General features: G+C 42.2%; 1 protein-coding gene across 1 annotated transcript in view; it reads left to right on the forward strand.

Annotated features, from left to right (window-relative positions):
* The window catches only part of EGFR (epidermal growth factor receptor), a gene marked incomplete at both ends in the record, with an annotated part of 150975 nt that overhangs the window by 121888 nt on the left and 6602 nt on the right, over positions 1 to 22485 (forward strand). The window contains 9 exons of the mRNA XM_082280127.1: positions 318 to 450; positions 1829 to 1928; positions 3808 to 3965; positions 9365 to 9400; positions 10698 to 10839; positions 12510 to 12632; positions 13896 to 13994; positions 18410 to 18595; positions 21853 to 22008. Of these exons, the coding sequence (XP_082136253.1) occupies positions 318 to 450; positions 1829 to 1928; positions 3808 to 3965; positions 9365 to 9400; positions 10698 to 10839; positions 12510 to 12632; positions 13896 to 13994; positions 18410 to 18595; positions 21853 to 22008 (1133 nt within the window). The remainder of the gene's footprint in view (positions 1 to 317; positions 451 to 1828; positions 1929 to 3807; positions 3966 to 9364; positions 9401 to 10697; positions 10840 to 12509; positions 12633 to 13895; positions 13995 to 18409; positions 18596 to 21852; positions 22009 to 22485) is intronic.

Below are 22485 nucleotides of genomic sequence, written 5' to 3' on the forward strand. Positions count from 1 at the left end.
AAAACGCCAATAAGGTTTCTCCAGAGCTGTCTCTTCCCCAGGGTGGAAAACCCCAGCTCTCTCAGCCTGATTTAACTTTATTATACATCAATTAAGTTGTCACAGAGGAGCTCATTCTTATTTTGAATGGCCAGAAGTCACTCGATTTCAGGCTTTGGGATTTAAAAAAGCATGATTACTCTTCTCCCACACTATCAGAACCATTCACATCTGTTTTGGAACAGGTTGGGGAAACTGGTTGGTCAGATGGAGTGAGGATGGAGAGTCTGACCTCTCTCTTGCCTTGACATTCATGTCTTTTCTTGTCTCTCTCTCAGCTGCTGCCAAGCATGTTTGCGACCCCCTGTGCTCAGATGTAGGCTGCTGGGGCCCAGGGCCCTTCCACTGCTTCTCCTGCAGGTTTTTTGATCGCCAGAAGGAATGTGTGAAACAGTGCAACATCCTGCAAGGGTAAGGTGTCTCAGGTGCTTTAGGTTTTGGTGATGGTATGGGGGTTTTGGTTTTTAAAATGTGTTGTAGCTAGAAAGAGAGCAAGAAACTGGGTCTCTGGTTACATGGGATTTCCCCAGCTTTGCAGAGATGTTGTGTGAACACAGTACCTAGCTGAGGTACCTCTCCTTCCCCATTCAGAATTGCTTAGGAGTTTGCTCCTGACACGGTGACTGCTAAGAAAACATCCCCTTAAGCCCACAAGCAGACTATCTGGAGGCCCAAGCAGGCTAAGCCTTGGGATTCCTTCCCATAAGGAAGAAAGGAGTTTAAAGCCCAAGCTGTGACTGTCATGTCATGGGTGAGAGCCAGAGACATTCAGAGTCTCTGGGAGCTCAGTCATACCCAGAGCCAGGGCTTTGCTGCTTGGTAGACTTCCTTACTGCAAAGGGATTCTTATATTTGCTCAGATGAGCCTTGCAGTTCGCAAAATTGCAGTCAAGGCAGAAGGAACTTTCGTCCAAAAATCGCTGAGAGCAGCAATTTCAAGCAAAATTACTGCTTCAGCCTCACTCAGGACATGGGAAAAATACTGCTGCCTTGTGTGTGAATTCAACAGGTGATGTAGGTGGAAAAGGCATATCTAGCAGCAAAATTACAGGGATTTTTCAGTAAATCTTTCAAAGTTTGACTTTTAAAGCTCCTGAGTTTTAAGCAAGTACTTGTCAGGGTGCTAATGCCTCTGATGTTTGTATTTCTCTAGTGGCTTGCCATTTAACAGCTGCCTTTTTTTTAAAGTGAATTCCCTCTAGCAGCTATTATAACCTGAAGGGCAGATCGGGGCATTTTTTTGTGTCAAATGATGGGAAGATTTAGTTTAATTAATAACACCATTACTTGAAGTGGAACAGCTTTATTGCTATTGAAACCATCTGTTCCCAACTTTCGTATTTTAATGATTCATTGTGTGTTGTAGAGAGGACATGAATTTAATTATCAGTGCCTTGCTGTTTAACTTTCCTAATTATTATTTGTAGCCTTGGAATCACTTGAACTGTTTTTGCTGATCTCTTTGCATCACTACCATTTAAAAGCCGCTAGAATGGTTGTGAGTATTCTGTGACATTAGCTTAAAAGGGAAAGTAAACTAATTTGTAGTGTGCAATCTGGAGTGCCATGTGTTTCACTGCCAGCCAAATTTCCCTTACACTTACATCCTCCTGGTTGCACTGAGCAAGTGCTACTGGTGTAGCCAAGAGGGTCCCTCCTCCTGTCTCAGCACCATCATCATCTCAATTTAACGTGGAAAAGGCTGGAAAAGGAGAGAAGACCACGGTTTATTACTTGCTGTTCAGCCTGAGGTTTAATTATTTCTGGTTTTTTTGTTGTTGTTTTCCAGGGAGCCAAGAGAGTTTGAAAAGGACTCCAAGTGCCTCCCCTGCCACCCTGAGTGCCTGGTGCAAAACTCCACCATGTACAATGCAACCTGCACTGGACCTGTAAGAGCAGATTCATCTTAGCAAACCTGAGCCTTAAATCATTTATTAATATGTTTTTCCCATGTTCAGATGATCCTGAGGTCTCATATTAACCCTGTCTGAGGTGGAGCAGAGATGGGGGTGGTTAGAAGTCAAGATCTTGGGGCAAGGGAGCAGGATAGGAAACCTCAGGGTGTTAGTTTTATTTTTGTGACATGTAATCCACAGTCACAGACATTGTAGAGTCTTTAATATTTTTTTGTATTTTTACAGAAAAAAAAACTTACTGTGGCAAACATGGCAAACATTTGAGTAACGTGTAGCTACTCAGCTTCCAAGTTGGTGTGAACATGTTAGCTCGGACTCATATCTTAATTGCAAAAGTCCAATTCTTTTTTTTTTTTGTTTTTGGGAGATCAAATCTCCTGCTTCCATCACAGGTGCACCTCTGTGATATTTAACCCAACTCTTTAAACACCTCTTGCCACCCCCTGCAGCCTCTGAGTGTTTGACCCTTGCCCATTGTTGCAGTCTAGGAATGGTACTCCCCAATTTGGTACTCTCACTGAGACTCTCCAAAGACTCTTTCTCACAAGTCACACACTCCCTCTCTCCCCCCTTTCCCCTGTGGCAGTCTGGAGAGGAGAATTGGAGGCATAAGAGGTTTAAATCGTGGGCTGAGATAAGAACAATTTACTGGAAACAGCAATGAGATAAGAAGGGGAATAGTAACAGCAACAACATTAATAACGGTGTACAAGAAAGGTGAAGGACTCACATGTGATTGCTTGAAACTAGCATTACCCCACTGTTCCCTCTACCATGCATGCTCAACCAGAAGAAACCCTTTCTCCCCAGAAGAGACTCCTTTCCCCTACCCCTGGCAATGACATGAGATGGTGTAGAATAACCCCTATGTCCTAGCCACGCCCCTTCTGGCTACTGCAAAAATTAACCCTGTCCTGGCGAGAACAAGGACACCCATCATCAGTTTGAAGAGTCACTGCTCAGTAATGTGAAGCATTTCCATCCTCCCTCCTAGCACCATGGCCTCAAGGATGTTATTTACATTATAAACTCCTTCAGGCAGTGACCCCCTGTTCCATATTTGCCTAGCATCTAGTAATCAGTCTATTATAGTGGCCCTTAGACATTACAGTGATTAAAATAATCTTCCTATAGCGTGTCTTACTGTAGTCCCACTGCAACCAGCACTGTGGATCTGGTCTGTTTTTTCTCCATAGTAGAATTTGACCCACAATTGCTGGTTCCTCTGCTTTAAAATATTTAGGTCATTCATGGTGCTGGTAGAGTCTTAATAAAAACAGTTCTGCCAAAAATGGCCAAAGGCAATGCCTTTAAATACAAACTAAGTGTTTTTCAAAGTGGAAAACAGAAATTGCATGGACTCCTTGGGTTGCCTCCATCATCCTATGCTTCTCCTTACCAGAGGAAAGAACCTGTGCTGAGAAACCAGAAAAATAATGATTTGATGCCAGTATTTCAGAGGGGTGTCAGCAGGGCCAGGTCCCCTATTTTAAATTGTGTGACAGTAGATTGCACCAGGTAGCAGCCAAGCTGTCTGCTTTTCAGCTAACCCCTTATCAGGGTGTCATTAAATTATTCCCCATTTAAAATGCAAAACACAAGTTTTCCAACTGGACAGAAGGCAGAGGGAAAAAAGAAACAACAATGTAATGCAAGAAAACATTAGCTTAAAGCAGCAGGAAATGCCTTTGTGTGGTCCATCCTACAAGAGTAATTACTTGCAAGAATATCAGGTAGCAAGGTAATAAAACCAGATGATGCTGAAAACTTCCAGCAGTGGAAGGCATCTTCTGAATTTCCTTTTGAATAGGCTGATGTAAGGGCATCATAAACAAGTTGTTTCTCTCTGCAGGGTCCTGACAATTGCATGAAGTGTGCCCATTTTATCGATGGCCCACACTGTGTGAAATCCTGCCCAGCAGGGGTTCTGGGAGAGAATGACACCCTCGTCTGGAAATATGCCGATGGGAATAATGTTTGCCAGCTCTGCCATCCAAACTGCACCCGGGGGTGAGTAAAACCTGGGACTGAATGGAGACAGGGAAGAAAAGAAACGGAGAAACAGCTTGTCTCGAGCTCTTTCTCTTCCTGATGGTCCCATGTCAAACCACTGAGAAGAAGAACTAGCAGGGAGCAAGAGAGGTCAGGAGGACACACTGCAGAGTGTGGCAGACTTTATAAGTAGGAAAAGGTCAGTGGTACTTTGTCTTTATGCAGAAGGAAAGAAAATAAATTGCTTAAGGGGTTTGAAACAGGATTGTTTGATAACTGGAGAACAGAATTTTACAGGACTCATGCACCAGTGATGCACCTTTTTTTCCCCACCTCGCTTGTTGCTGTGTCCTCTGGTTTTGAGAGGAACATCAGTGACATCTGGTGGATACTGGGTTCCCAGGGCCCATTTTTCTCTGTACCTTTCAACTTTCAGGAGGGAAATCCAAGTGGGATAGCACAGGGATTTTCTTTTATTCCTTCTTTCCATATACTAGCACTCGGTCTGAGTTTAAAGCCTTGTGAGTGTGGTTTTATTAACAGGCATCAGAGTAAACCCCATCTATACAAGCCATTTTTGTCCTCATTTGGGGACATGCTTAAACTGCAACCTGTAACAAGCTGTGAATTGATCTGTTTAACCTACATCACAAGTAATAATTGTCTCTGTCCTGATTTCCAGCCTACAAAGGACATGGAATGCACAGGAAAAGGTTTTAGGGTTTGAGAGTTAGTTATTGTACTGTGATGCTTTCAGAGCAAAAAGCCAGCCCATGTTTGGTGTATTTTCTTTGACAGCCCTCTGCTTTTTACCTTGCAGGTCTGTCTGATCCAAAATCATTCTATAATATGCCTGTAATAAGTGTTGCAAGAGAGGAGTTGTAACATATTCAGACCAACCATCACATGGTACATTAATTATTAATTATTAATCCAGCTGCCGGTTCCCCACCTTCATAGAAAAAAGGAGATGAAGGGTGGAATCAGCAAGTAACAGCCCTTTCTAGTGCTTGTGGTGAAATTCAGTGCAACAGTTCTCAGATGGTAGTTATACCAACCTGGTGGATTTGCCACAATTTACAGCAATGCCCCCTGGTTTTGCTATAGTCACAGACAAGGTTTATCAGGGCTTCCCACTGCAGGCCTAAGAACAAATTTTCTTGGCTGAAAAGGGATCTTAATAAGTTTGCTCTTTATTAATGACCTCAGAAGTCCCTACTAATATGAACTGGCCAGAGTGATCCAATATCCTCCTTCTAACTGGCCACATGGAAATGCAGCTGATTGGCAGAATAGTGTATTAAGTGACCACATCTGGACAAGGCTTTTTTTCACTGTGCAGCCTCAGTAGTAAGATCAAGCACTAGGAACGAACGCAGACTTGGAGAACATAATTTGCCAGACAGGGATGTAAAACGAGCCACACGGTGGCTCTTAATGCACAAGCAGGTTCCCCAAGCAGAATTGATCAGAGAAGTCAATTCCTGCCTGGCTTTAGCAGTGGGTGGGGGAACCACAAGAGTCAGGCAGGAGATGAGGTTACAGTAAGGAGAATTTTTTTAAGTGAGGGCTACCCAACATATGCCTCAGTGCGTTTGGCCCTGTGTTATTAAGGCAGAACATAAAAAGTAGTATCAATTTCATCTTTCAAATGATGGAACTGGGCTGAGTTAGCATCAGTTACATTGTGAACATGCTCAATAGCCCGATTTGAGTTGCTGTCCAAATGTGGCAGATGAAATAGGCTGTATCCCTGAAGGGCTCAAGAGAGCTAGAAGGAGGTAATGTTGCTATTTTTGCTACACAGATGGGACATCTGTGGCCATGGATGAGTAGGAGCCAGTGTCAGGGTTATAATATGGGAACATGCAGTATGGCACAGCATTGTCCCTCTGAAGGCAATCCATCAGCAATGCCATTTCTCTTCATGCCTTTCCCTCGTTTTGCTTTGGGAATGGATCTGTTCAGCAGTGGGTGGAAAACATCTGTCTCACAAAGCTTTTGCATCCTTAGAAACCACAGTCTCAGCAATTTCTGCATGACAAGAAACAACAACTTCATTTCTGTCCCTGTCCAATTTCACGGGTAGAGCCCACAAAATCTTATCAGCATGATTAAGTATGCTGACTTCAGTAGTCATGCAAGTAAGGGCTCCCAGGATCTCTCTCTGTTTTCCTTATTTGAAGAAGCTTCAAGTAAAAGACTTCTCTTCCCAGCTGAGTTTTGTCACGCACTTCATTTTTTTGCTTTAGGTGTGCATATGGGTCATTCATTGCTTCTTTTGTAATGCCAAGAAGAATCCCTTCGAGTCTCATTTTCTTTGCTGAATCCATTTTTCAGCCTTCATTAGTAAATAGAATGAAGAATGGTTTCTCCTGCTTGGCCCAAAAGACCCCTTCTCTCCCAATTCTTCTGTATTCTCATGGGGATTTTGTACACAAGCTTCCTTTTGCCCTGCCTCTGATACAGCTGAGAATATATGCTACAATAAAGAAAGCAACATCTCAAAAGCCCTGGAATTACCCCATTTATATGTTCATCAATTAATGACACTCACGATCTTAATTAATCTGGTCAATGTTGAAGGATTTGATTTTCCCTGGCAGTCTCACAGAGTATAGGAATTAAACTCAGCCACTGAGGTGGATAAGCAAGGAGAGAAGCCACCACTGTAGCCAGTTCCACTAGCTGACACATCCTGCCTCCATCCACAGTTGCTATCAACACTCTGTGTCTCAGCAGTCTTCATTTTAAATGCTAAGGGATTTTTGGGGGAGATGAGAAAGTGAACAAGGGGGTCTGAGAGAGAAGGCTGCAGAGCCACAGCACAAATTCTATGCCTTTGTCACACTTGGAAGGTTAATTAGAAAGAAAGGATGAAGTAAAATCTTTGAAAAGTTTAAAAAGGTTTAGAAATTATTTTCCATTTCTTTTATGATTGTGAAGTAACTTAGGCTGTTATATGTGAGACCCCTCTGAAAGGGCATTAATCATAACAATTGACTGCATTCTATCAAGTTAGGAACTATGGGTTGAGGAGAAAGTTGTTAAAATCTTGATGGATTTAGGAAAGAAATAGCTGTGTCTGCACTGGGACAAGTAATATTTACATAGACAGGTAAAATGCTGAGTTCAGGATGAAGTAGTTTTCAGGAACTGTACACAGAACTTATTTTCCAGTAAGTAGAGAAATATATCAAAGACTAGCACTGCTGTTATATTCATCTAACATATCCATAAGATCTTAAGGTACTTCATAACATAAGGCCACATTTGTCATTTTGGTTTCTGTAAGCAGAAGAAAAATGACTCAGGAATGGAAAACGTGATTGTTTAGATTCCATAAAATCTGGGTTACTGATGTTGGGTGTCATCATAAAATTCCACATTAACAAATATAGTTATATATAGTCCTGGAGGGATAATTCTTATGGGCTTTGTTTCTTCTCTGACTTGTGAAATTAATCAAAAAACCAAGTGGGATTTGAAAAGCACAAGCTGAACTCTCTATTTCTTCCCAAACACCTTTTACTTTTTCCCACCAGACTTGCTGTTGATGGATTTGTGTGGGAAAGGGAAGGGGACTGATAAAAATCTACATTTCTCCTGCCTCTGCTTCGATGTGTAAGAGAAGAACTGGTCGGTCATTCCTCAGACTGTAGATTCAATCCCCTCAGCCAGTTTTGTTTGCTGTTAGGAAGCACATAGAGAACTTGTCATCATAAAATAGCATGGCAAACCAGAATTTTGAGGGAGAGATACTTTGAGGGACAATAGTCATATTCTGAAATTAGGTGAGGTCTTCTAATTTCATATTCTTATTAAGAGCAGCTGCACATGCTTTGTTGCCTTAGAAATTTATATCCAGGTGGTAGAGCATGACTGGATGAGGTCTGGAGTCCAAGATCAGTTTTCCATTGAACACCCAAAGAGAGAAGCCCAAGGCAAGACCTGCCTCCTATGACCCTAAGCAATGGTCTGCTTAAGAATCTGCTCTGCATGTGCAGCCTCTCTGTGCTTAGTTTTACAACTGAGCAAACAAAGCAAGCTGTATGCAGATAGGAAAGCTAACAAGGCTGAGAACCCAGAATCCAGGGATTGGTATGCACAGCACTTCCAGCATGTCCAGGACACCAGGATGCACATTCTTGCATGGGAGTCCAGTGAACTTACAAGACCTTCCAGATGCTGAGTCTTGGAGCGCTGTGTTGGCCCAGAAACAAGGCAAATACATGAGGGAAGATCCAAGTAATGAAAACAAACAAACAAACAAAATCCCAGTAAAATGAGTAGTTGCTTCACCTCTTCCTTCCCCAGACCCAGACCAAGTTACGAGAGAAGATCTGCAACTCTACCTGGCGTTTTGAAATTCTTCTGGTTCCTCCTCTCAGTAAGAGGGATTCCAGAGTTTTCCTGGCATGGGCTCACTCCTTACCCCCTACTTGACCTCCTCTGGAACTGTTTTGGGATGATCCATTTTCTTTAAGTCAGCACAGGGAGCAGATACCACAAACTGGACTTTACTCCTTCCTGTGCTCTGTTTTCCAGAGGTGATGTCACCCTCTCTGAAATACTGTCCTTCCTCAGTAGACACCACAAAGACCACAATTCCCATGAAGAGCATCCATCTCATAGCCCAGCAGCACTTGGGGAATGCACTGTGCCTCTCACACTCATTAGACCATCAAGTGAACTCAGTCCCTGTGTTTTCATCTGTGTTGGTTTTGCACTGCACTGCCAAAATTCTGAGCATTTTAAACTCAAATGGAGGGTGAATGACTTGCTAGTACAGTTCCTGGCTCTCTGGATAACTGTTATACCTGTTTACATTACCAGTAACATAAGACTTTGGATTCTAAATGAAAAATATCATGGACACATGCCAACAAACTACAGCCAGAGAGAGTGCTGTCAAATCCCATTTTTTGATGGGATGTATCTGCTACCCAAGTTTTCCATTGCAATAGAAAGTCTAGAAATTAAAACCTTTACCTTATCAGGAAACAAGGAGTAGGCAGAAAGGTCTGCGATGACATGTTTCCACGTATATTTCTGTCCTTGTACGAGCAGGAGGCTACATCTGTCCTCCACGGTCAGCCCCGGGCTCTGCACAGAGCCACAGAATCCATGAATTTTGTGTATCTGTGTCCTCCCCCACTTCTACCACATGCTAAAACGTTGTTTTAAAACATGCTTTAAACTAAGCATGCAGCATGGCTATTTCTCTAGATAAAAGATTTTGGAGCAAGGTTGTTGCTGACTGATATTTAATGGAGTGTATGACTATTATAAATTCCTGTGTTAACACTTGGACTGCTCTGAAACACAAACTTTTCAATCAGTAGCACTCTTAGTTGGAATTACAGAAGTATGTAGGCCAGAGCTACTATATTTGTAACATTCATTTGTTTTTACAGGTGCAAAGGGCCAGGTCTTGAAGGCTGTCCAAATGGGTGAGTATTTCATCTGCTACAATTAATGGCAGAGCTGGAAAGAATGCGTGTGTGTTTACATTTCCTCACTGGACACTGCAGGGCTGGGACTAAAGTTAAGTCTTCAGCTCTTTACGGGGAAGTGACAGATTAGAGCAGGCTCAGACCTATAAAAATGGTTTAAAGAACTGAGAAATATTGCTACTGGCACAAGACTTCAAAATCTTGTTCTGCCTACAGTTTTTGTCAAGGTGAGACCAGGGATCTGTTACTGAAGAATAAAAGGAGGGGATTGAAAAATAAAGGATTAAGGGCAGAGAGAGATATGTTTAGGACTGATACAGTCACCTCTGTTACAGGAGACTCAGAGATGAAGAGGGTCTTTTCCAGCCCTGTGATCTGTCCATATCCAAATACTGTGCGCCCAGATGGATGCTCATTTGTCACACTCACACTAGATCTTGTATCACACTGTTCGGCTTCATGATGTGCTCAAGGTCATGCAACAAGCAAACAGTCTTCTCGGACTGAGAGAGAGGGATTTCATTTCTGGCCACAAAGTCATGCTATGGCAAGACAAATTCAGCCTAGAAGTACTGTTAAAAAGTGACTGCATTTAATAGAAATCCCTGGGGCAACTTCGAAAAATGCTGGGAAGAATCTTTTAAGTACAGACCAAAAAACAACCTTGGAAATCAGGTTTTTCTTTTCACCTTAAATTTGCAATTACTCAGGCTCTAATAAAGAGGCAGCAATCTGTATGTACAGTGGGGATGGTACACAATACCTGGCTTCAGACATTTGTGCTTGTGAGGAAGACAGATGATCTGACGTTCACTGTGACCCTTACAGCGTGCCTCCCCAAATAATGAGGGGACGTCAGCTGCGTTGCTGGTATCACAACTGTGTATGTGTTCCTGACAGGCCTTCTCTCCACATGCTTCATGTCTCTGATCACATGTGGGCTGCCCACAGCTGGCACACAAAGGCTTCACATATCTGATGCTCATGTGCTTGGTGGGTTTGTTGGAAGGAGGAGAAATCCCCTTGCTTAAGTTATGAGGATCCGTTCCATTTGTGAGTTTGAGGGAAGAATGAAGACTTGTGGTTTAAGCCCAGATGGAAATTAAGCACCACTTTGAACAGATTACTGGATGAGGCCCTTAAAAATACAGGTGCCCAAGAAATCTGTAATGTGGGTGTCCAGTGTGTGTGTTCGATCAAAACCTAAGGCTTCCTGCAACCTCTGTAGGGATTCTCTAAAATCTTACACCTAAGAAATTTTTTTCTCTTTCTTGCATCCCCTCCTGCGTTGCAGCTCCAAGATCCCCTCAATCGCAGCCGGTGTTGTTGGAGGTCTCCTGTGCCTGGTGGTGGTGGGCCTGGGCATCGGCCTGTACCTGCGGAGACGCCACATCGTCAGAAAGCGGACCCTGCGCCGGCTGCTGCAGGAGAGGGAGGTGAGTGCTGCCAGCACCTCTGCTTCATCTGGGGCAGTGGATGCCCATCTCCTCATACCAGACGATTAAAGCACCCTGCATCTGCCTTGTAACTCAGCAGTCCCTGGGAATGGAAAATGCGGCAGCTGCCATGCTACTCAGGAAAGGGGCAGTGTACACCTAACATCTTCTCATTTAATCTCAAATCTGATCCCTCTGCATATAATTTTCAAAAGATTTAAAGGATTTGGATGTCTCAATCCCAAGGAAAGTCACTGAGATTGTCTACTCAGAAAAAAACAACACCTTCAGGGTCAAGTGCAATGTGTTTGCTGATCCATACTACCTTGCTGTGTAGATCTTCAGCCTCACATTTTGTGTCCCTCCAGACAAGCCTTGAGCCTCCTGTGGCAGCTTGGGGTGCTTCTGAAAATTTTACCCCCTTGATCAGGTGTGTGCCTGATCCTGTGGAAAAAAAGGAGAGGAGGGAAAGAAATTAAGGAAGTGTGTTTAAATCTTGTCTTTGGTTTGTTTTTAGCACAAAAAGCCCACAAAGCCATCAAAGTGAATGGTTTACCCTGTTGTGCATGAACAAGGTTTCTACACTGCTTTTTTTGTTTTTGCATGGCTCTGAGTGCATTACAGCATCTCCCTCTGGACACCTCATACATAGCAAAACTCCTAATCCTGGATGGAAACGGCTGTTTTGTGGTTAGCCCCCTTCTCTTTCTAGTGCAGTTCTAATAAATAAGCCAATTGTTTTTAACAGTCTGCTAAAATCCCAGTTGCAGCTTCTTCCTGTACTTGCCAGCTTTGCAGAGTCAGCTGCTAATATCCTTTAAAAAAAAGAAAAAAAACCAAGCTGGCCTGTTTTCCATTGTACTACGAAACAATATTTCACATACTGCTGTATTCTGCAGTTGTGATAGTAGAGTTCAATTTGTGCTCAGCTCATATCTGGACTCCTCAAAATGAGGATATTTCGTCACAACAAAGAGGCTGCTGACCCTCTAAAATCAGATTGAATCTTGCTAAATATGGTGTTATTCAAAGGAAAAGCAGAAGGAAGAACTAAGGAAAAAGCTGACTTACGCATCATAAAAGTGTTAAATGTCTTTGGAGGACATTACTGCTGTTTGCAATAAGGCTTAGATAAAATTTTGAAAAAATCAATAGCCAATTCAACATCCTTTTTTTTTGAGGAAAGAATCACTGTCAGAGTTTCAATTGCTTTTTGTACACTGCGTGGTCTCGGGGAACCACTGGTACCATGGGAATTGTATCCAGTTAAACAAGAGCAGACATGAAAGGTTGCAGATGATTCTTGCCCATTATTTAAACATTTTCATAATTTATTCACAAGTTCAAAACAAAAATAATCTCCTTTAGCATCTGTGGTAATTACATTATTTTTCATGCCATGTGTTTCAAGGCTTTGAAGTCAAAGCCCCCATTTGAGAAGAGGTTGAGAAGAGCTATTCCTTCATTCTCCTTCAAAATGGCAGTTGCCCCTCCGTGCTTGATTTTTGGAGCAGGTATTTATTCCTGCAAGTCAGAGCAGAGGTATCCTCCCAAAAACTTCACATGGAATCAAATGTTCATTATTTTAAAGGAAGGATTTATTTGCTTCCACAAAGTGTTGAACCTTCCAGACTGTGTAACCTTCTAACATCATCTTCTCTCTGCACCAGCTTGTTGAACCACTGACACCCAGCGGGGAGGCACCAAACCAGGCTCATCTGAGAATTTTAAAGGAGACAGAATTTAAAAAGGTCAAAGTTTTAGGCTCTGGAGCTTTTGGCACTGTTTATAAGGTAAGATCACCATGTTTCTATTCCCCTTTTCATATTGCTCCCTCCTGCAGAAGCCACCCAAACAAAGCAAGAACTAGGAGCTTCAGTCATTGTGTAAATTTTTTTTTAACTAGATTTTATAGCATGTATCTGTCTGTTGAAATGTGGAGAGATTACTCAATCATCATTGGTTTTGTTAGGAATTGGGTAAAAGGAGAAGGTTTACATAAAACATTGCCAAAGCCATACTGCTGAACCTGGACAACAAAGACATTCACTTAAAAATTAGCACAGTCAAATACATCCTATTGTGAATATTAAGGAGGAAAAGAAATGCACTTTGGTTAACTCAGTGCAAAGCCATTTTTCTGTGTCATCTGGGATCTTCTTTTTCAATCATTCTTTCATTGGAATTTTCAATCCTTCTTTCATTAGAACTGATTCAGATGTGTGAAAGTGTCTGCACACCTTTAGTTGTGTAGGTTCACAAGGTACTTTTTCTCATGGTGTTTGTTTATCCTCTGTGCTTCTTCATCAAGTTCCACTTTTCTGTGTTCCTCCTTTTATTCAGGATATGTGTTTCAGGCTTTGCCAGTAACTGTAGGTTCCTATATCTCTTTATAAAGCTCTATATTCTGAATCAGGCTTCCAGCTATGATTAGGAACTTCAGGGGCACAAAAATAAGTGCACCTGAACTGCTGGGGATTTCAGCAGTGTTACAGTGCTGAATGTAAAAACTGCAGGATTTCACAGTGCTACACTGCTGACCTGCCACCTAACTGGCCTCCTGACACTATAGATGTAGAGCACTGCACCAGTTGGACATAGACTTCCCTGCCACTGCATATGTTTAGGACTGGATTATTTTTACAGTATAGATGCCATCTTGTTTTAATGAGAAAATGCTTATTATTTTCATCACATGATTTATAAATTGGAAGTGGCAAGGTTTTGCACATGCAGTTGCTGTGATGGTCTAATTAGTTAGATTTCCACCCACAGAAGTTGCTCTTTATGCATCTCTTGGGCTATTTACACAGGGACAGTTATGAACATGTTTTTTCAAAAAAATATGGTAGAGGTGTCTGAAAGAGAAGTACCAGCCCATTAGCAGGAATTTGGTAATACCCACAAGATACATTTTTTGCATATTTTTGTTGTCTGCTATGTCTTTCCATTGCTCAGAATATTTAAGTCTACTCAGATGTAAAATATATATGTAACTGTGAGAATTAACCCGTTAGGTATGAGACTGGCTAACTCTTTGTACTTCTTTTTGGTAGGGACTTTGGATCCCCGAGGGAGAGAAGGTTAAAATTCCTGTTGCTATTAAAGAATTGAGGGAGGCTACATCACCAAAAGCCAACAAGGAAATACTTGATGTGAGTTTTCATGTTTGTTTTCTCAAGTTGTCAGTGGTCTGTGGATTTTCTTCTCTAATAACTAGAGGGGTTTTAGGATTTTGTGTGGGAAGAAATATTTTGCATCCTAAACTCAATTCCTCATCTAGAAGTACTGCTCTTTGCAGCCCAGTCTGTGAAGTGCTTTTGTGTCTCCCATGAACCCAATCCAAATACAGATTTTATACTCATGGAGTAGCACCTAAGGAGTGGTCAGGACCATACATTTAGAACTAATTCTTTTTTTTTTTTTCTGGTGTTTCAGGCCTTAAGCTGTAGCATTCATTGTCATTATGGTGGTACAGCTAAGCCAAATAACAACAGACTTAATGGTTTATGAGTCCTGCAGATTGTCATAAGCTAGTTGCTTGGTTAAATAGGATTAAATTAACTGTAAGTCCAAAATAAAATTTAAAAATCCCAGCTGTCTGGTTTCTCTGCCATAAATGCAAGAAATTATCTCACCTTCTGAAAGAAGTTTGGAATTTTTATTTTATTGTTTGGATTTAGCTCATCCCTTCAGAAAACAGGAGGAAAGGCTATGGGATACTGATTTTGGAGTTCATAAATGTTTGAGTTTACAGTGAGTGAGCCAGAGTCCTAAATACGAAGTTCCCTGAACCTGAAATTGATGAAAATCTTAACTAGATCCAAAGCCATGGAACATGTGGCACCAAGGATATATAAATTTCTATACAAGGAAAGGAGAATGCTGAGTGAGGAGAGGAGCACTCAGAAGTTCAGTGTAACTTCAGATTTCCCTTAGGACTGTGGTTCAGTCCTAAGCAACAAAAGTCTGTCTGTCTGTCATTCTGTCCTGTCCCTGGTATGTCCCAAATGGACCTGTTTGTCTGGAACAGATGGTGTTGTTAATCAAGCACACAAATCCTTCAGCCATGGGGAAAACTGTGGAATTACTTTTATTTTGGTAGGGACTGAATTTAGAAGGAATTTTTTTTTTAAATCCAGTTTTGGCCAGTAAATGACACCTCAGGTAGGAAGGTTCATCTCCAATTGTTGCAGCTGGTGAAGATCTTAACAAAAAGCCTGTCCTTGTAGTGAGATGTCTCAGGAGAAGTGTCTATGAACAAACCACCACTTGTGCTACTGACCATAATAAAGCTGGATTTTTCAAGTCACCCTGAATAAACAGTGTTGTTCCAATACATTACTCTGCTTCAGCAGATTGTTTGTATGCACCATATGATTTGATAGGTGTATTGCAGCAGTGCAAAAGAATAGGTGGTCCATCTCTGAATCCATACAGGAAGCAATACCCATTCTGGTTTTAGTTTAGTTAGACTCCAGACAAGTCTCAGCCCTTCCCCAGGTCCCTACCTATGTGGCCCTCATTCCTGCCCCTCGCCTGCCTGTGATCCCTCCCTTCATTGGCATTCCCTACACTGAGGAGCTGGGTGAGATGCTGCTCAGCTGCCTGCCCTGAGCTCTGCCCCACATTTTGCTCTTCACAGTGGTAAGGAGCATAACACAGTGTTCACAAAGGATGCTTTTGACTTAGCTGCATTAAATTCCTGAAGGCATGTACCCTGTAGGAAGATTTAGTGAACAAGCCTACAGTGCTTCGTCCTTCCTTCAGCAGATCAAGATCACTGGACAGGGCAGTAGATGCAGGGACTGTGTGCTTTTTAGTGGTATCAAAGTACTTTCTCTTCTAAAAGAAATTTCTGTAGCAAATCCCCACATTATCTTTTCCTTTGGATTAGGATGCTTAACAAAAAGCTCTTGCTTTTTCAATCCTATTCATTTTCAGGTAATTTGGTTGGTGGAACTCTTTATTTCAGAACTAAATTTTAAAAAATACAAAACTAGTGAAAGAAGTCAGAGGGATGACTCCAAAAGCTCTTCTCAAAACTTTTTGCTACACAACCAATTTTTCAAGGTCACTGGAACCTCAAAGATAATAATGTCTAATTAAAGATGATTTGTCTTACAGAATCACAGTCGGTATAGAACAAGCACAGCAGCTTTAGCTCTTATAATCCAGGCAAGCTCTGGCTGACTTTATTGGGTAGAGTTAATTCAGAAGGTTGTTGTTAAATACCAAGCATACTTGGAGCAGGTCAGAGCGAACCCGAGGAGATTTCCAAGATAAACAGTTGAAACAAAGACCCACTTTAATGTCCTGGGCTACTTAGAGGGACCCACAACCACACAATAGCTCTGTTCTGCTCTCTTTGAGGAGGAGGCAGTGGCCTATTTTCCTTTGCAGTATCAAATGGAAGAGGGGGTGTCAACACTTGGACACTCTCCGAAAGCTGTGTGGCCCAAACACCCACCCTGCTCCTTCAGCATCCCAGTGCTCAGCCCCCGGGTCAGCCCCATGTGGGCTGCGTGGCAGATGGGCAGTGAGAACAGCTCCAATTCTGCAGTCTTCCCCCCACCCTGCCCTGCCAAAATGAGTACAATATGGGTCTGAATCCCAACAGGAAGCAAGACATTCTTCATCATTAAAATGGCTCAGTTTGGAAGCGTAGGGAAATGAAGTTGTTTTGGTCTCTGCTGGTGTCTGAGTATTGGATAACAAATTTGCAAGATTCTCTAAGAAATGATGCCACAAATATATACAAACTGAATAGCAGATTGTGTTCCTGCTTTATCTTTCCTTGAGCTATCCCACACAATCAATACTATCCATGGCAGAGGGATGTTTCAATGGTGTGCCCACATCATGCAGTAGGTTGACGAGCTCTTACCAGTTCTGGTGGAGGTCCTATTTAACCTGTCTGCTTGGAGGTCATTTTCATCCCAAGGGCTCCAAAACAAGGGTACCAAATGCAGAACTAGTACCTCAAAAGAGGCTGCATTACATCATGGTTTGCTTAGGCTGGCACATTAAGCAACAACACAGAGGCCAGAAAGTATTGCTTAAGAATTGGGGTTGCTTATTTCTTGAACGTCATTGCCTTAATAGCTTTGTTTAATAATAGTTCTCACCAGTTATGGAGCTATGTGACATTTGTGGAACGCTTGCTAGGTGATGAGTAAAGTGCTATGGTATTTATTTTCTTAAGCTCTTAGAAAGAGCAGATTTACTCTTTCCCTTGCACCATTTGTGCCTTCACTATGATTTTAGGCTTTGGGGGACTGCTAGCCTGAATTGCCAAGGGGTGATTAGTAGTTGTTTCTCCTGATGCTGAATCAAGATGCTGACCTGCTCACTGAATGGAAAAATTCTCATTCATTTCCTCTTGTGTTGCTTTTCAATCAAATTACTTTTAAAATATCTAGAAGTGACATACTGTAAATCAGATACAAAGTTAGTTAAAGAAACCAAACAACTGCAGCTCTAATTTTTTTTCTCCGGTTGGAATCCATTCTTTGAGCTGGCGCTTGGCAGTGGATTTGAGTATAAATATAGATCTCAAATTTCAATCCATAAGTAGTTTTTGCACACAAAAACCATGAGGTCAGAGATTTTTACCCCATGGACATGTTAAAGGATGTATTTGAAGCAGCCTCTGAAGGGGTCTTTCCCTTCCCACAGAAGAACAAAAGAAGAGAAGGTACCTTGGGTATCTTAGCTAGGTACATAAAGCTACACATGGTGTACCCACATTTGAAAAAAGAGTTTTTCACATATATATGAAACTAAACCCCAAAATCCCAGTTGACCAAAGGGTCTGTTATGCTCCCACATTCCAAGTACCTTCCTGGTATCATTTACATTGCTATATGAGTCTAAAACAGCTTTTCCAATTGAGGACAATATTTTCACTGTTGCTACTTAAAGACAAGCATTCAAGGTTCTAAAGTGGTGACGTGATAATTAATCTGTTTGGTTCGTCATGGACTGAAGAACAATATGGTCAAGAAGAACATGGTCTCTTAAAAAATGAGACTGTCAGTTGCATTCTAGAAGACAACTTTGACTTTCTGGGTTAGTACCAACCTTGACAGGGGAGCAGAAGTCTCAAAAATACTGATTTCCAGTCAGTTTCATGAAAAGGTCTGTGAGGAAAAAAAACCATATGGCACATGTTCACAAAAATGTGTTGCTCTTGCAATTAGGTGCTCAAAATGATGAAATCCCATCAGCTTCCAGTTGATCAATTTATTAATTCCTCCTTGGTCTGTAAGTTTAAATCCACTAGGATTTTATGTCCAATGTTTTCTTGGTGTACCAGTAGTGAGAGATTGGCTCCTCTTTGGCGTCTCAGTGATGATTTGGTGTTCAAAATCTGGACATTCCACGGAATGAAAACTATCTGGTCCACAGAGTAGGAAATATGTATATTTTGTGTGTGATATGAGGTACAGAGTTTGCATATAGTATTTTAGCAACCTCTCGGACGACCAACTTATTTTAAACTGCCTCCAAATATTCATGTCATGCCAAAGGGAGTGTTTCACATTGCTTTCTTTGCCTATCTTCTCAGGAAGCTTATGTGATGGCTAGTGTTGACAATCCTCATGTGTGTCGCTTGTTGGGAATCTGCCTCACTTCAACTGTTCAGCTCATCACACAGCTGATGCCTTACGGCTGCCTCCTGGATTACATCCGAGAGCACAAGGACAACATCGGCTCCCAGTACCTCCTCAACTGGTGTGTGCAGATTGCAAAGGTAAGCAGACCAGAACTCCGGATCAGCTAAAACTCTGACAGCATGTAATGTGTTTATTTAATTACCTGTCTCTGCAAATCTTTCTGTTTCACCACCTGGATCCTAGGTATCTGTTACATGGCAATAAGCAGTTACTTTTTCTGGAACAACTTACTGTTTTCATACTGATGAGCAAACCTTTAACTATTCTTCAAAATGCTTCTAGGCAGCATAATAATATCACCTCGACATTTATGTCCAAACCAAACACCCACTATTGAAATGATAATGTGATGCAAATGTGATGCAGCACAGGCAGCAGGGAAGGCAACAGAATTTGTCAATTCCCATAGCAAAATGCTGCTTCCATCAGTGGATTTCTTCGGGCTGTGTCACAGGACAGTGATGTTGTTGAACACACCTTCTTGTGTGCCTCAGAGAGTTTCATGCTGAAATCTCTGAGGCCAGGGATTGAAACTGCTTACTATTGGATACCAGCTCCATCCTTGCGCAGGCTGCCTTTGACCAAAAGGCATTCAGGCGCCCCAGAGCTGTTCTGTATTTTATAGGTGCTGAGTTGGGGTCTGTAAGCTAACTGCAATGGCCATAGAAGACTCATTATCACACCTGGTACTGTTTGCCAAAGAGTAGCAAAGGAACTGCAATACAGCCTCCAGTCCTTAGCAGCAATATGCTGTGTTTGGATGGTGGTTAGCCATTTGCAAGTGTGGAAGAACGAAGCAAAACCAGCAAAAAAAATAACTGCAATTTGTTGGAGATTCGTCATATGACATGGCAGTGTCCACACAGCATGGTTGCTTTAATGCTGCTTATTTCAGGAATGCTGGTCTGCAGGATAACCACACACTTAAAACCTTATCGGTCCCTTGAGGCCTTGTATACATCCCAGCTGTGGTTTGCTTTCAGGAAACATGCTGAGGACCTCAGAAATGTATCCACCAAATGTCTACAGAGCACATTCTTCATCTCAGTGCGTGTACTTTTTACATTGCGTTCCACAACAAGTGAATTTTAATTTATGTGTCCACCTGGGATGTGGGTTGCATTTTTTTGGTGCCTTTTGTGACTCTTTTGCTTTCTTGTTTAAAATCAATTACTGCTCTGTCCTGGTTTCAGTCCCTTTGGAGGATGAGCTGGAGGCCATATTTCCCTCCTCCTCCTTCTTCTCCTTGTTAATTTTTAAGGTGGCAATATTGGTCCCCAAATGGATCCTTGGGGCATCACTTGCCCAAAAGGTTGCTATTCACAATTGTTTGCTTTCGTTTGATTTTTTCATGGCGGTTCAACATTTGCCCATAGCAACTTCTACCCTTGCCAGCAATGCCTGACCTTCAACATACTCCTTTGTGCTGCTCCACACTGAAGTTTTCCTCAAAGCACTCATAAATCTTGTGTACAGCTTTTTCCCACCAATGTGTCTGGTGTTACTACTCTGATAAAGTTATCCCAGATTTTTGAAAGTTCTCTGACTCTTTAAAAATTTACTTATGAGTGGAAAAAAAAAATTGAAACAAATACATGTCTGGTAACTAACTAGCAGGAGGCAAGTTCCCTGGGAAGCTTATTTTTGTTTCTGTTTTCACAGCTTTGAAATAAGTTTTCTTTGCATCTTTTACAAACATTATCTTTGCCTGAGGTATGGAGTCCTCTCTTTCAGGCAAGATGTTATGACAGAGCATAAACACTCCATGTGCAGAAACACTGTGAAGGAACTCTTTGAACACATTGGTCTCATGCTTAGTGATGAAAAATGGCTTAAACCCCAGGCCTGCACACAATTAAAGATCTGCTGAACTTTCTAAATGGGCAGTTCAACATCTTCAGTGTAGCACGTGCACGAGTCTTCAGCCATCAGCGCCTTAGCTTGGTGTGACACTGATATTCTGCTTTTCAGCAGCTCTGAGTCTTATTAGCCTCTGCAGCAAGTCATGTTTAGCAGGAAAATTTTTGTCCTACTAGGGCTAGATTACGGAATTATTATTTTTTTTAAGATAGTCTGTTTTCTGTCAGCCGCTCAAGAGTCTTTGTTTCAAGATCTCTGCTTGCTAAAGATCTATTTGTGTGATTCAGTGCACGCTCGTAGTGGCACTGCGCCAGTTTGTTTGGGTGGTTTGTTTTGGCAACATGAGCAGTGCATGGGTGAAGTTCTGCTGAGGGACTTGGGGGGAGGATTCGACGGTGGTCCAGGTTAGAAGTGGGCTTAGGAAGCGGGTGGAGGATGGAAGGCAGTTATTCCCTCCAGTCCTCTGCCGTCACATCAACATGATCATTTTGGTGTTAACTTTGTAGGTTAAAAGTAATTTTCTATTAATTCTCTTCATAAAAATACAAGTGCATAAGCTACTGCCAGCAGAAACGTATGGACTGGGAATAATTGTGGGGTTTGGAAAAGATATTGCAGGAAACTTGGAAATCATGAATTTTTTGATTCCATACAGCAAGAGACTGAGGGAAAAGGGAGTAATCTCTGTGGTCAGAAACACAGCTGTTAAATTTGTGCTTTAGAAGTCAAACCAGCACAATTAGTTATATTCTTCCTCGAGAGGCAGTCATCCGGAAGAAGCACGTATGCTATGGTGAATCCGGCCTAATCATGGGAGGCAGTGAAACTGGAAGAACTTGCCTTTATCAAAGAGGACTGGAAAATGGATGCAACTCTGAGTTCAGACTTAAAATGAATTTCTTATTTTTCTCCCGTTTTCACCTTTGCAGTGGACTGCCTCATTGTTAGCAAGGAGAAGGCAGAGTACACTGCCTGTAATAAAACACAGTATGAGCGACTTCAAATGATTGTCTACATACTCTCTGTAGGGTTGGCCTGTGTACATAATGGCAGGGGATAGTTAAACTCTGTACTGTGCTCTCCTGAAGTCACTGGGTTTGCATAAGTAGAGCTGAAAGAAGGCTCTGTCCCCTTATTTTTAAGTTCCATCCTGATCTTGTATTTCTTGAAGTAAATCCCAAAGGAACCACATGTCCTGCTAATATCTACTATACCCACTACTGCCTCTTTTTCCTTCATCACTCCACCAGCTCCTGGACCCACAAGAAGGTTCCCAGAGGGTAAGAGTAACAGTGCAAGCACTCATCCTCACCCTGCAATAAACATCATGTAAATGGAGAGTGCAGGTGGGATAACTTACCATGTGTTTATGGTGGTGTGTGTAGTTACCACAAAGCAGCTGAGGTTTGGTGACTTACTTGTGGCTCCGAGCTCCAAGTGCATGAGGCCTTACCAACAGTGTGTTATATTGCAGGGAATGAACTATCTGGAGGAACGGCGCCTGGTGCACCGTGACCTTGCTGCCAGGAACGTCCTTGTTAAGACTCCTCAACACGTGAAAATCACCGACTTTGGGCTGGCAAAGCTTCTCGGTGCAGACGAGAAGGAATACCATGCTGAGGGAGGCAAGGTAAAGCACACTGCAGAATGAACTGCTGCGCATTTGCCGGTGTTTGTGCTTGCGCACAAGCCTCACACAAAGGGGGGAAAAAGGGAATGTGTTTTTCAAAGCTCTCAGCTGCCATCTCAGCATGCTGCCTTTGAAGCCTGTGGAAGTCCTCTGAAATCAGCCAAAGCAGCATCAGGCCAGTGGGACTGCGGTGGGAGCAGAGATAGCAGAGCAGCAAATGCTTTTGAAATTCCCACCCAGAATGTCTGGGAAAACTCATCGGTGTAGCCAACACCAATAACACTGTGCAGTTTAAAAAGAGAAAGGGAATGTTGTATATTTATAGCAGAAGAAATAGGTTCAACACGCCTGCGTGTTGTACCGCGTGCTGATGGAGGGAATGTGTCCTGCTGAGAAATTAAAGAGAAGCTGCTTGCAGATATTGCAGAGGCCATAAATAGAAACCATATGAGTGTAGATCAGTCTTTGTCATGTAGC

Source organism: Coloeus monedula (assembly GCF_965178545.1).
Source record: "Coloeus monedula genome assembly, chromosome: 1".
In the NCBI taxonomy this organism is placed as follows: Eukaryota; Metazoa; Chordata; class Aves; order Passeriformes; family Corvidae; genus Coloeus; species Coloeus monedula.